Source organism: Mizuhopecten yessoensis, unplaced genomic scaffold, assembly GCF_002113885.1.
Source record: "Mizuhopecten yessoensis strain PY_sf001 unplaced genomic scaffold, ASM211388v2 scaffold10903, whole genome shotgun sequence".
NCBI lineage: Eukaryota > Metazoa > Mollusca > Bivalvia > Pectinida > Pectinidae > Mizuhopecten > Mizuhopecten yessoensis.
Genome location: NW_018408779.1, coordinates 185,751 through 197,956, shown reverse-complemented (window position 1 = coordinate 197,956; position 12,206 = coordinate 185,751). Strand labels below are relative to the sequence as shown.

The 12,206-nt window shown below is 35.8% G+C and overlaps 1 protein-coding gene across 1 annotated transcript in view; it reads left to right on the top strand.

Moving 5' to 3' along the window:
• The first annotated feature begins 6,442 nt into the window (after positions 1-6,442).
• Positions 6,443-12,206, top strand: part of LOC110463421 — a 7,544-nt gene continuing 1,780 nt past the window's right edge. The window contains exons 1-3 of the mRNA XM_021518008.1: positions 6,443-6,539; positions 7,608-7,764; positions 11,904-12,000. Of these exons, the coding sequence (XP_021373683.1) occupies positions 6,520-6,539; positions 7,608-7,764; positions 11,904-12,000 (274 nt within the window). The 5' untranslated portion in view covers positions 6,443-6,519. The remainder of the gene's footprint in view (positions 6,540-7,607; positions 7,765-11,903; positions 12,001-12,206) is intronic.

The window sequence follows — 12,206 nt, the reverse complement described above, 5'->3', positions numbered from 1 at the left end:
CCTCACTCCTGAAGTCAATGTCAATGTAGCGGACACACACACAAAGCTGGGTAACTGTGGATTTGTCTGTCGTCTCATCTGCAAGTAAAGCAAAGTACTTTGCCCGTTGACACCTGTTGATCAGACATTTTGATACTTCCTCAGCGCAGAGTCCGATAAGCTCGTTTTGGATATCAGGTGAAGTATATTATGCGTTAGGTGTCGGGTTTGCCAAGTGATCAGCCAAAATAGCATCGTCAGCAGCAAACGTTGTCAATATGGACATAAAGTTACTTCTCTCTTCTGTGTGACCAAGCAGCAGAATTTTCTGACGGGAACAAACAGAATAACATCTATGATCTTGCGCAAAATGTGTCTGTTCCGTCGGACATCTATCTGGTGGGATGATGAGAGAGAACTTTGTATCGATATGATCCCATTATCACACATAATGTCCTCAAAGTTGACACCTATTTCAACATAGCCATGGTGTGGCGAATCCTTGGATAGGTGACGTTTTACGAGGTGTGGGGGGTTAGACCAGTCCGACACAGGAGAAGAATAGCCAAAGGTTTTGCATTTCTGGTCATTTTGTCCGATCACAGAACAGTACACACAGTATACACAATCTTTTTCTATGGAGTACCTCAGCCATGCATGTGTCGCGAGCCATGTGTGATTTAATTTTCTGTTTTTACCACCAATATTCCTGTGAACATAAGTGGGACAGGACAGGATTAGTCAGATCAATTTTATTAGGAGAAGCAGTTCACATATTGTCTCGTCTCAGAGCGACGTCCGTGGTAGCAACGATGGTTTAATTTATTACCGTTATCAACCTATGTACGATGTCATATTACGTTCCCGTTTGAAACATCGAAATAGAGGTTATACTTCACACTCATACGGTTTATAAGTATATATATCTACTCTTTGTACTTCTTCCTTGTACTTACATAATATAAAAAGCTAGACCGTACAGACAGCGTGCCGTCAATGCTTGAGTCTTGCATGTGCTTTCTCGAATCAGAGTCACGAAAACAAACACTCCACGCTCAAACCCAGTACACGAATTTCACCACCACAACAACACTCGTAGAATGCACCGGAGATCGACATTTTGTTTTCAGCAATTATTTAAAGTAAGGATTATTATTTGGAGAAGAGTATCAGAAAACTTTATGTAACCCACAGGTGAGTGTTAGAGATTCTACTTTCTATTTACGATAACGAATCTATATAGCGGAAGCATGCAAGACTGAATTATGCGCACGCACCCCGAACGGAAGTGGGTCCGAAACATTTCGTTCTCTGGACAGAATCAATAAGCCGATCGGCTCTCGCCAAGAGCGGCTTAAAAAGTTCCAATAAAAAAATAAGTCAACACACTTAATTAAACAATTATGCACAAGGACAGTATACTAACGTTGCTACAAGTAGACACGTGTATATGTCCGTACAAAATTCAAACGATTACAATTACGATTTACAGTTTACAAAATAATTTCTAATTCCTAAAATAACTAATTTCTAACCTAATGTAATATTAACCTAACTAAATATATAATAATTTCCCTACAATATAAAAATAATATTCCTAATTCTAACGATACTCAAGTCTCGCCTGTCATACGTATTCCGCAAATATGGGCGGCCCACTATACAGGCGAATGGAGTTCGTACAAAGTAACAAATAAACTAAGCTAAATTAAATATAAATATCAGAATGGCAGTGAACACCGCCGACTCTGAATTACCCCTAATAAATAATTAAATAAACAACAATAAACTAGTAGAACTATCCCAAATTCTCTCACTTGTAATTCGCGCACTGGTCACAACGGTCAGCGCACGTGGCGAGAGGGGACCAGCAAGATAAAAAAGATATCTGGAAAAAAAATGACAAAATTTATCAAAATAGCGCGAATAGCGCGAGTTGTATCGCACTTCTGACACCAATTGTCGTGAATTCGGTGTGTGTTATTTCACACCGTCACAACAAGTAGTTGGAACTGCTCTGGAGGAGGAAAATCACGCACGTGTGTTTGGTTCAACCAGGTTGTCGGCGCGGTTATCGGTCTAAGGAAGATAACTCTATCCAAAATTCACCACACCAGGCATACGTATTTTGCATTGAAATATGCCGAATTGACGTTCACAACATGTAGTGACGCGACTGTGACGTCACTGTTAACACGTCATCATACAGTGTTGACAATACATTCACTGAAGCCAACTCAAATTTTCTGCAGCTATACCACATTATTTAGAATATTTTGATTTAGTTTCTTCTTATTCCTACAGTTCATTGCATTTTTTTTAATTGTAACTACATTGTAGGCATGGACACATAATGGATATATATTATGTAATGTACGTATTTCATGCATTTATGTTACTTTTAACAAGTTCTTCTGAAGTCATTTTATCACAAGTTCAAATACAAAGAAAAAAATTCTTCTGAATTTTGATCTCGGAATATACTCATAGTTTCCAGTAACATGATTTATTTTTAAAGGCGCATTTTGCTATGCCATCTGCTTCTTTACCTTACGAAAATATTTTAGAGAAAAATATGCAGGAAAGCTTTTGATAGGGTTTGGCACTTGGGGCTATTGGCAAAATTGAAATCTTATGGAATTACTAGAAACCTTTTGCTGACTCACTTTCGTCCATTGGTTTTATCAAAACAGGAGTACCGCAGGGTTCCATGCTTGGCCCTTTACTATTTTAAAATTATATATATATAAATGATATTGCTGAAGTTTTACGTTCTACATCTCGTCTTTTTGCAGCGGTATTCGTTATTTTATTGAATAACGAATAACTGTCCAACTTTACCATGCCTCTTTTTGCTGACGATACAACTATTTTTAAATCCTCCACACTTTGTTTTGAAACCGAGTTAAACTCACTATCGCGCGATTCCTGGGTAAAGCAGTGGCTAGTCAATTGTTACCCTAGTAAAACAGAGGTTTTGTTTATAACTAATTCTGTCAATCTAAATGGTCAGCTTGATCTATCTTTGGTGGTGAAATTTTGAATTTTACTGAAACGCATAAACACTTGGGTGTTGTTTTCAATTTAAGTGGGAAATGGTCTGATCATGTCAATTATGTTTATAATTCTGTAATGAAAAAGATAAATAAATGTACTCAGGAAGTTAAAATATATTCTTAATAGGAATACTTTGTATCCCATGCTGTCTTATATCTACACCTTGTCTCAGACCAAAGGAATAGTGTTTATATATCATGCTGTGTTATATCTACACCTTGTCTCAGACCAAAGGTCTAGTGTTTATATACCATGCTGTGTTATATCTACACCTTGTCTCAGCCCAAAGGGCTAGTGTTTATATCCCATGCTGTGTTATATATATACCTTGTCTCAGACCAAAGGACTAGTGTTATATCCCATGCTGTGTTATATCTACACCTTGTCTCAGACCAAAGGGCTAGTGTTTATATCCCATGCTGTGTTATATATACACCTTGTCTCAGACCAAAGGACTAGTGTTATATCCCATGCTGTGTTATATCTACACCTTGTCTCATGTATAACACTTTTATTTTACCGGTGTTTGAGTACGCCTGTGAATTGTGGGATGGATGTACTCTTAACGAATCGGAATTATTTGAAAAGGCTCAAAGAGAAGCATTACGTATCAGGCTGGAAAAGTTATCAGACCGAAGAAAAAAGAGAAAACTGCAGATGTTATTTAAGATGAAAAACAGTATTATACAATTATAGCATGGTGATGAGGTCGATACATGGTTTTATCAACCTAGGTTAGCAATATTAACCGAGGACGCAATATTACTAACCGAGGTCGATAAAACCATGTATCGACCGAAATTACCATGCTACAATAGTTTTATTATTTTAATTGATTTTTTCAAAATTGAAGAAAAAAATGTAAAAAAATATAGTTTTCCATTTTTTTTCCATTTTTTTCCACTTTTTTTTAAGTCACAAATTTTAAAATGAACTAAACAAAAATATCAGAAAAATAACATTTTTTAATTAAATATCTGCAATAATCATTTAAATATCTGCAATAATCATTGATTAACACAAAAAATCCAGAATCTATTTATAGCAGGTTAATAACACTTTTTCTACCAACTTTTTTGAACACCTGTTCCAGAATCTATTTATAGCAGGTTAATAACACTTGTTCTACTAACTTTTTTGAACACCTGCAAACCACTCAGGTTTATAACTAGTTTTACAGGTGGTCACGTGATGTTGTTTCAGCCAATCAGAGTCAGCTCAAAATCAATTAAAATAATAATACTCCTTATTTTCTTAACGATCTTTTACCACCTACGGTTGCTTTTAACAATCCCTATCCACTTAGAAACAGAGATGATTTTATCGTTCCAAATCATAGACTTTCTTGTACACGCTCTTCTTTTTTACCATCAACATTACTTTCTTGGAACGGGTTAGACGTCGAAACAAGATCTTCTCCTTCGCTTTTTACTTTTAAATCTGCTATTTCACATCCAGTTAATCAAAAAGCACCATCCTTCTACAGTTTTGGAGAAAGAAAATTTAATATATTGCATACAAAGTTGAGGTACAAATGTAGTCCGTTAAATTATGACCTTTTTAGAGTAAATCTGACTGAGAACTCTGAATGTATTTGTGGAAACCCCTGTGAGAATGCCTACCACTTCTTTTTCATATGTCCTCGTTATAATATACAAAGACGTACTCTTCTTTCAAATATAGATGATTTAAATCTGGATGTTGTCATTGATATCAATTTATTGCTCATAGGAAATGAAAATCTGTGGGTAGAAGCACGGATATAGATATACCTAATCTAATATAATTCTGTGGTAGAAGTAAACACTTCAATTTTTAGAAATGCGCAAAAGTACATAAAACCAGCCAAAGGTTTAGTTAATGTGACATGACATTAACTCATCATATTTATATCTGTTGTATTATTTCATTTATTGTATGAAAAATGGTATTCATTGTGATCAAATTATGCTATTTCTCAATTTATGTAAAATTTATTTTGGGGGGGGGCCTTTGTAATGTTGATATAACTTGTGCCTAATCCGTTTGCTTCATTTATGCAATAAAATATGTTTAAATCAATGCAGTAAATTCTCTTACAGTAATAGTGTGTTTTTATGTTTTTAAATATGAATGAAAAACAGTGGAAATGGGGCATTCAATAAACAGTAAAGTATAAGTATGGATAGGAAGATATTTCGGCTTATAACTGACATGCGCATTTTTTGTTTTGTAAATGTATGCATTATCGGATATTCGACTGTTCTGCAAGACTTAACAATTCCTCTGTACTTTCGTGTCTTTGAATGTTCTTTGTTTTTAAAACTAGAGAAAGACAGAATCTCTTCAATATGTACTGCGTAATGTTATCATTATCCTAATTGTATATTTATATACAATATATCATTGTTAAAATGTAAGCATCAATTCTGGATTATAGGCCTTTGATTCTTTTGAATGCATGTATTGACAAACACTAGTCTAATAATGGTGTAAATCATCTTTTTTATTTTCGTTCTTATACTCTCTTCAGGACTTTACGGTACCAACTGAAGAAAACAAACAAAGAGACCGGTAATTGATGCTAACAATTAAAACAACGAACCAGGGCAGATCCATAGCGACAGGGTTTAATATGGGGTTAGGACAACTTGTGGAAACCGGGGCAAGTTCGGCCCTGGAGTAACTCCGGGAAGCCTGGCATTGGCGGGAAAATATGGCGTTGCATGCTTTCTGACGTCATAATTATGCATGTTGTCAAACTTACCCTAAGGCGGTGCCATACGTTCTTCCAACAGTAAAGAGTTTAATAGCTCTTCAAATACTGCCCAGAACGACTTTAAATAATGAAAATGGGTCGAACTTGCCCCTGTCTACTTACCCGATATTTTGAAAGAAAATCCCACAGGCTGGCAGGGGTTTGGGTAGGGAAAAGGAATCCTTATAGTAACGACCCCCCCCCCCCAACAACAACAACAACAACAACAACAACAACAAAAAGTTGTATAGAATGGTGTATTGAATTATGCAAGGATCGGATTCCGGAGATTTACCGACTGTGCATAAAATGACTGAAACAGTTAAATTATGCAGTTTATTTCCCTTTCGGTTATATGGGTTGGCACTGTTACCGAAAGTTTATCTAAAAACCTTAAACAGTACGGTAATGTTTATCAAATAAACTATTATTTTGTATGTGTTATATTTCTAACAAACCATTGTTGCATCAAATAAAATGTATTTTGTTTCATTTTGTTCGGAGAGAAAAAAAATGAAAAAAAAATCGAAACTTCATTATATCCCCAAAAGTCTGAAGAAACTCCTGCAAGGTATGGGTTATTGTTCAGAATGATTTGGTTATGAAATAGCGATGCCGTAGAAAGAAAAAAAAACAATTCCTCATTTCAATTTTAGGCGGAGTTACGGGGATCCTTAACTACTAAGTCTTACAGTAGATCTAGAGTTGTTTCCCTTTAACGGAAGTTTTACTGGTTGACTTTGACGATGGCGAGTCTTGTGAAGTAGTAAGTAAACTATATATCGGTAGGGTTTTCAGTTTATGAGTATTGATGGAGTCATACATGGACACGCGAGCTCATATACAATTAATCAATTGAAAGTAGCTGTCATGTTTTCTCTTTGATCAATTAATTCACTCCATAAAGGTCGATTTGTTATGACGCAAAACAGAATTCATTGCATCAGAAATCAGAATTTGTTAAAACACGACTGACTTCCTCTTTTTCAACCAAATAGACCGACTGACTGATTTAACGTGAACATAACCTTTATTTTAGGTTGCATGCTTCGTGAATTAGGGAAACAGAGCATGACATTTCGTTTGACCAGACCGAGGTTCTTCTGGCCCTGACATCAAACTTAGACATTTCGAAAGATGTAAGTTATGTCTGGTGTGGAAGAGCGCACTACTATATTATGCAAATTTCAGCTTAAAGCTCTCACTCTCACGTTTTCATATAGTATTGAGCTCTAGCCCCACACCAGACATCTTTCTGCCAAAATGTCAAAGTCTGGTGTCGGGGCCAGACAAAACTCGGCCTAACACCTGACCCATATCGGAAGAGAGACACAGTTTTCATCATTGCGGTCAATTCAGATTTCAATTGCTCTCGCTACTTAAACTTTATCATCTAACAAAATTTAAGGCAGACTTTTACATTAAGTTAAAAAGAAGATCAAGACAAATAATTTGTATTCTAAAACCTGTGCACATGAATATCGAATGCGTGACCTATGTGCTGTAAAGAAATACGAAAATTGCCCCAGTGTAATTCTTCCTGGGCTTGTTACAAGGCATGGGATCGATATAATACCCAGCTAGGGCAGAGGAGACCGGGTATAAGCAATATTAGAAGATAAGTTTTACTTGGATAAATCATCTATTGCATCATAAAATGAAAAAAGTGTATAAAGAAATAATGTATTTTTGGTATCATCAATTATTACAATACATTATACGATTGCACTTGTGTGCATAAATAACCAGTATCAGTTAAACCAATAATTCATTGTTAAATGGACAAGATTAACATATCACTAAGTGTTAAAGTTGTTTATTTTGTTATTTGTAGCGGGGCTAGTTTAGGAAAACTTGGCCTTCTCGGTGGGGCGGTTGGGGTAACCACCCACTACGGTGTTTGGGGCGACACACAACAAGGGGTCAATGCCTACAAGAACATGCAGGATGTGATGGAGCCATATGTACAATCTCAGGAGCAAATATCACAGGTAAGAAATCAAAAATCATTACTGGAGCCTATAACATTACAGCATGGGATATAACACTAGTTCTTTGGTCTGAGACAAGGTGTAGATATAACACAGCATAGGATATAACACTAGTCCTTTGGTCTGAGACATGGTGTAGATATAACACAGCATGGGATATAAACACTAGACCTTTGGTCTGAGACAAGGCGTAGATATAACACAGCATGGTATATAAACACTAGTCCTTTGGTCTGAGACAAGGTGTAGATATAACACAGCATGGTATATAAACACTAGTCCTCTGGTCTGAGACAAGGTGTAGATATAACACAGCATGGGATATAAACACTAGACCTTTGGTCTGAGACAAGGCGTAGATATAACACAGCATGGGATTTAAACACTAGTCCTTTGGTCTGAGACAAGGTGTAGATATAACACAGCATGGGATATAAACACTAGTCCTTTGGTCTGAGACAAGGTGTTGATATAACACAGCATAGGATATAAACACTAGACCTTTGGTCTGAGACAAGGCGTAGATATAACACAGCATGGTATATAAACACTAGTCCTCTGGTCTGAGACAAGGTGTAGATATAACACAGCATGGTATATAAACACTTGTCCTTTGGTCTGAGACAAGGTGTAGATATAACACAGCATGGGATATAAACACTAGTCGGTAGTCCTTTGGTCCGAGACAAGGTGTAGAGTTCGACCCACAGAAACTGGTCTTTCAGATTAACTAGACTTGGATTTATAGAACAATAACATTATCTCCTCTAGACGGGTAGATCTAGATTTTAGCAAGGATTATAGTATATCGCAAAAAACAAACTACTGTTTTTCTTCAGATTTCTAAAAATAATCTTATTAGAATATCACTTGACTTAAAGATAAACTTCTTAGAATCTTTTCAAAAACTGCTTGAAATGCAGAAAAATTGTCAGCTTCTAGTTGCGTTGACACTGAATGTAATAAAAGTTATATTATGCATTGTTTTCACCTGAGGAAGGGATAGTGTAATCCCTCCCCTATATTTTAAATTCAGACTTTCTCTTTATCATACTACCAGTGTCACTCGTTCTGTCAAACCTTGAGAAAGCGCTGTTATCTGTTAAATTTGTACTCGGTGTGCCAAGTAAACTTAGTTCATTTGTATAATGTTTGTAGCAATGTTCAAACCTTACAGCAAATGTAAAATGGAGAGAAAATTTGCTAATAAATCAAACAAATATTTTATTGAACAAAATATGTGTTTCACAAATGAAAAAACAGGCACATACTTTTTACAAAAAGAGTGAAATATTTGGGAGGATACATAATTGTGTTTAACTTTCATTTAATTTGATCTTTTGCCTCCATTGAAAAAATTAAGGAAGAATTTTTAAAAAAATCAGAAAGATTTGTCTCCCTTCACATATGAAAAGGATGGAATTCAACTAAGATTATAATATCAAAATGTCCTGTCAACATAATTATCCATAATTTAACATATACATGTGCAAGCACCGTCCATACCTACAGTGTTTTCCACAAAAATTTACTGATAATCCATGAAAAGGTAAAAATAAATCTTTTCTGTATCAACACAATGTATTTAGTGATAATATACACACAGAGATAATCCTGGGGCACAATTCCGCGGGAATCTCACATACATTTCACATAAATTGCATCACTTTATTACTCACGTAGAAATAAATCACGCTATCTTTTCCCATGCACGAAAACTTAAAAGTGACTAACTCTCAGAACGTACAGTCCATTTGAGTCCGTTTGACATGGCCGCCATCTTTCCTTGTAATAAACATGTAATCGATCGTGCCTATAAACGCCTAGGGGATCATGATTTGGGTTTTCATAAAACGTATAAAACATTGATGGATTCGGAACAAATTCCAGATTTTCCTTTTGCACGAACGTATTTTTGTCAAAATAGTACATACTATTGTGCCCCTTTTTTTCTCTCCAAAAAATGTGCTTTTATTACACAAGTAAGACTGGAATAGGTACTTTCATCAACACATATTTCATTTCCATTCAGTCTGAATAAATCATGAAATTTGGTTATGTCCATTTGTTGGTTTTGAATTTTGCCGCCCAAAGAATATTTAATTATTTTCCAAAAAGTTGCAATAATATACAATGTCTAAAGTATATATAATAAGCTGAAATCTATGGTTTAAATTTTTCTGAGGGAGACCCCATATCCTCCTTGAGGGAGGGGGCAGCTGCCCCATACCGCACCCTGCCTCGTCGCTAAGCTCCTCATTGCTTTTAGAAGAGGGAGATTTTTTATCTCATCAAAAAAATCCCAGGATTATCCCTGCATACATACAGCTTATGTTGTTTCATAACAACATTAAAAGATATCAGGATTTCAAAAAATTTATTGTTCTTTTATGAAATGTAATTAATTCCACTGTGACCACTACATATGGTACTAAAATTTTATTATATGCATATAATAAATGTTAGATGTTAGATGTTTCCAATAAGCACTTTTATTATTTTTTTCATATTATTTCCGACAAGAGATTGGTCAGGGGTGCATTATATATATGTGTCCACCGATAAAAACGGATATTGACTTGGAGCGCATGATTTTTGTTGAAGGACTGGGTGTTTCTAAAAATAGAATTAAGACATGTCACCAAACAATCATCGTCGCGCTTTCGTAGTTTTTTCGTTGTGTTATTTTTTCAGATTGCTTACATTACTGTTGTGAAAATAATAAAACATTTGTAGCCTTTAACTTTGGTAAATCCGGGTATCGACCTCAGCCAAAGACTATAATTGAATAATGCTAAATGCTCTATTACAAGCTGACTTTGTATCAATTTGTAGGTCCTAATGTTCACGATTTTAAATTCTCTGCAGGTAGCTAATTCCAAGTCCTAATGGTAGTAAGTCACGGACACGGAGCAAGTTATATTTTTCATTTATAGACTATTGAAAATTGCAATCAAAATGATGTCATAAGAGAATGTTGACCTAAAAATAGTTACACCGAGTCAATACCACAAATCACTGACCTCCAAGTGATTATGATCCACCAATGAGTATGTAGGATGTGTGATCTAATAGTTCCAATGAAATTTTGCAGGGATCTTCCATGGACAAAGGTCAACAATAATAGTGGCCAGTTTAGTCCCAAGCCCCAAGGGGCTTAAGGGGCAGGGCCAAAAAGGGTCAAATTGACTAAAATTTCAAAAATCTTCTTCTCAAAGCCCAGATATGGTAGAATCAAATACTCTTCATATATGGAAGGGTCTTAAGGTGTGAATTTCTTGACCATGGGGTCTCACGTTTCCCCCTGGGGAGAGGGTAAACTTTACTATAGTTTATATAGGGAAATCACATTTTGGACCAACATTTGTTTAATTTCCATTGGAAGTAATTCAATTTGGGTTAGCATTATCAGTATTAGGTAGCAGTTTGATAATAAGCACATATCAGCCCTGACTGACCCCCAGGGGCTGATGGGTGGGGCCAAAAAGGGTCGAATTTACTGAAATTTCAAAAATCTTCTTCTCAAGACCCAGATATGGTAGAATCAAATACTCTTCATAGATGGAAGGGTCTTAAGGTTTATGACCCTAGGGTCTCACGTTTACCCCCTGGGGAAGGAGGGGGGGGGGGGGGCAAAATTTATTATGGTTTATAATGGCAAATGATACTTTGAATATTACATGTTAATAACTTGATTGGAATTATAACCTTGAGTTGACAGTTTGATACTTTGAAAATTTTGAGCCAGCCCTACCCCCAAGGGCTGTAGGGTGGGGCTCAAAGGAGTCAGTGTGCTAAAATTTCTTCATTTTCCTTGTTTAGAATTAGAGGTGCTAGTTTCAAATACTTTTTAGTCTGAAATCTGTATGCTAGATATTGAATAAGGTGGTTTTATTGTTTTTTGTCACTTTGAATAATATTTCTGTTCATGTTAAAAACAAAATCAACTCTCTGTATAAATATATCAGGTGACCGTTAAGGCCCATGGGCCTCTTGTTATGGGTTTATGTTAGGGGTGAAATATAATTAATTTTTAGCTCACCTGGGATGACTTTATGATGGAAGTCAGTATAAAATTTGTGGAATAGAAAGTTTTTGTCTTTATTGTGTATGATGGTGTATGTTATGTTTGTTTACAGGTCAAGTCCATGACATCGTCAGCATTGACCAGCAGTTCTGGGATAGACATCATCAGTAAAACCAAGTCTGTGTTCTCTGTGGATACATACAACAAGGGTCAGTAGTGTGGTTTAGTATCTGCTGTACTGGTTCACATATCTTCTATACTGGTTCACATATCTACTGTTCTGGTTCACGTATCTACTGTACTGGTTCACGTGTCTACTGTACTGGTTCACATATCTACTGTACTGGTTCACATATCTACTGTACTGGTTCACGTATCTACTGTACTGGTTCACGTATCTACTGTACTGGTTCAC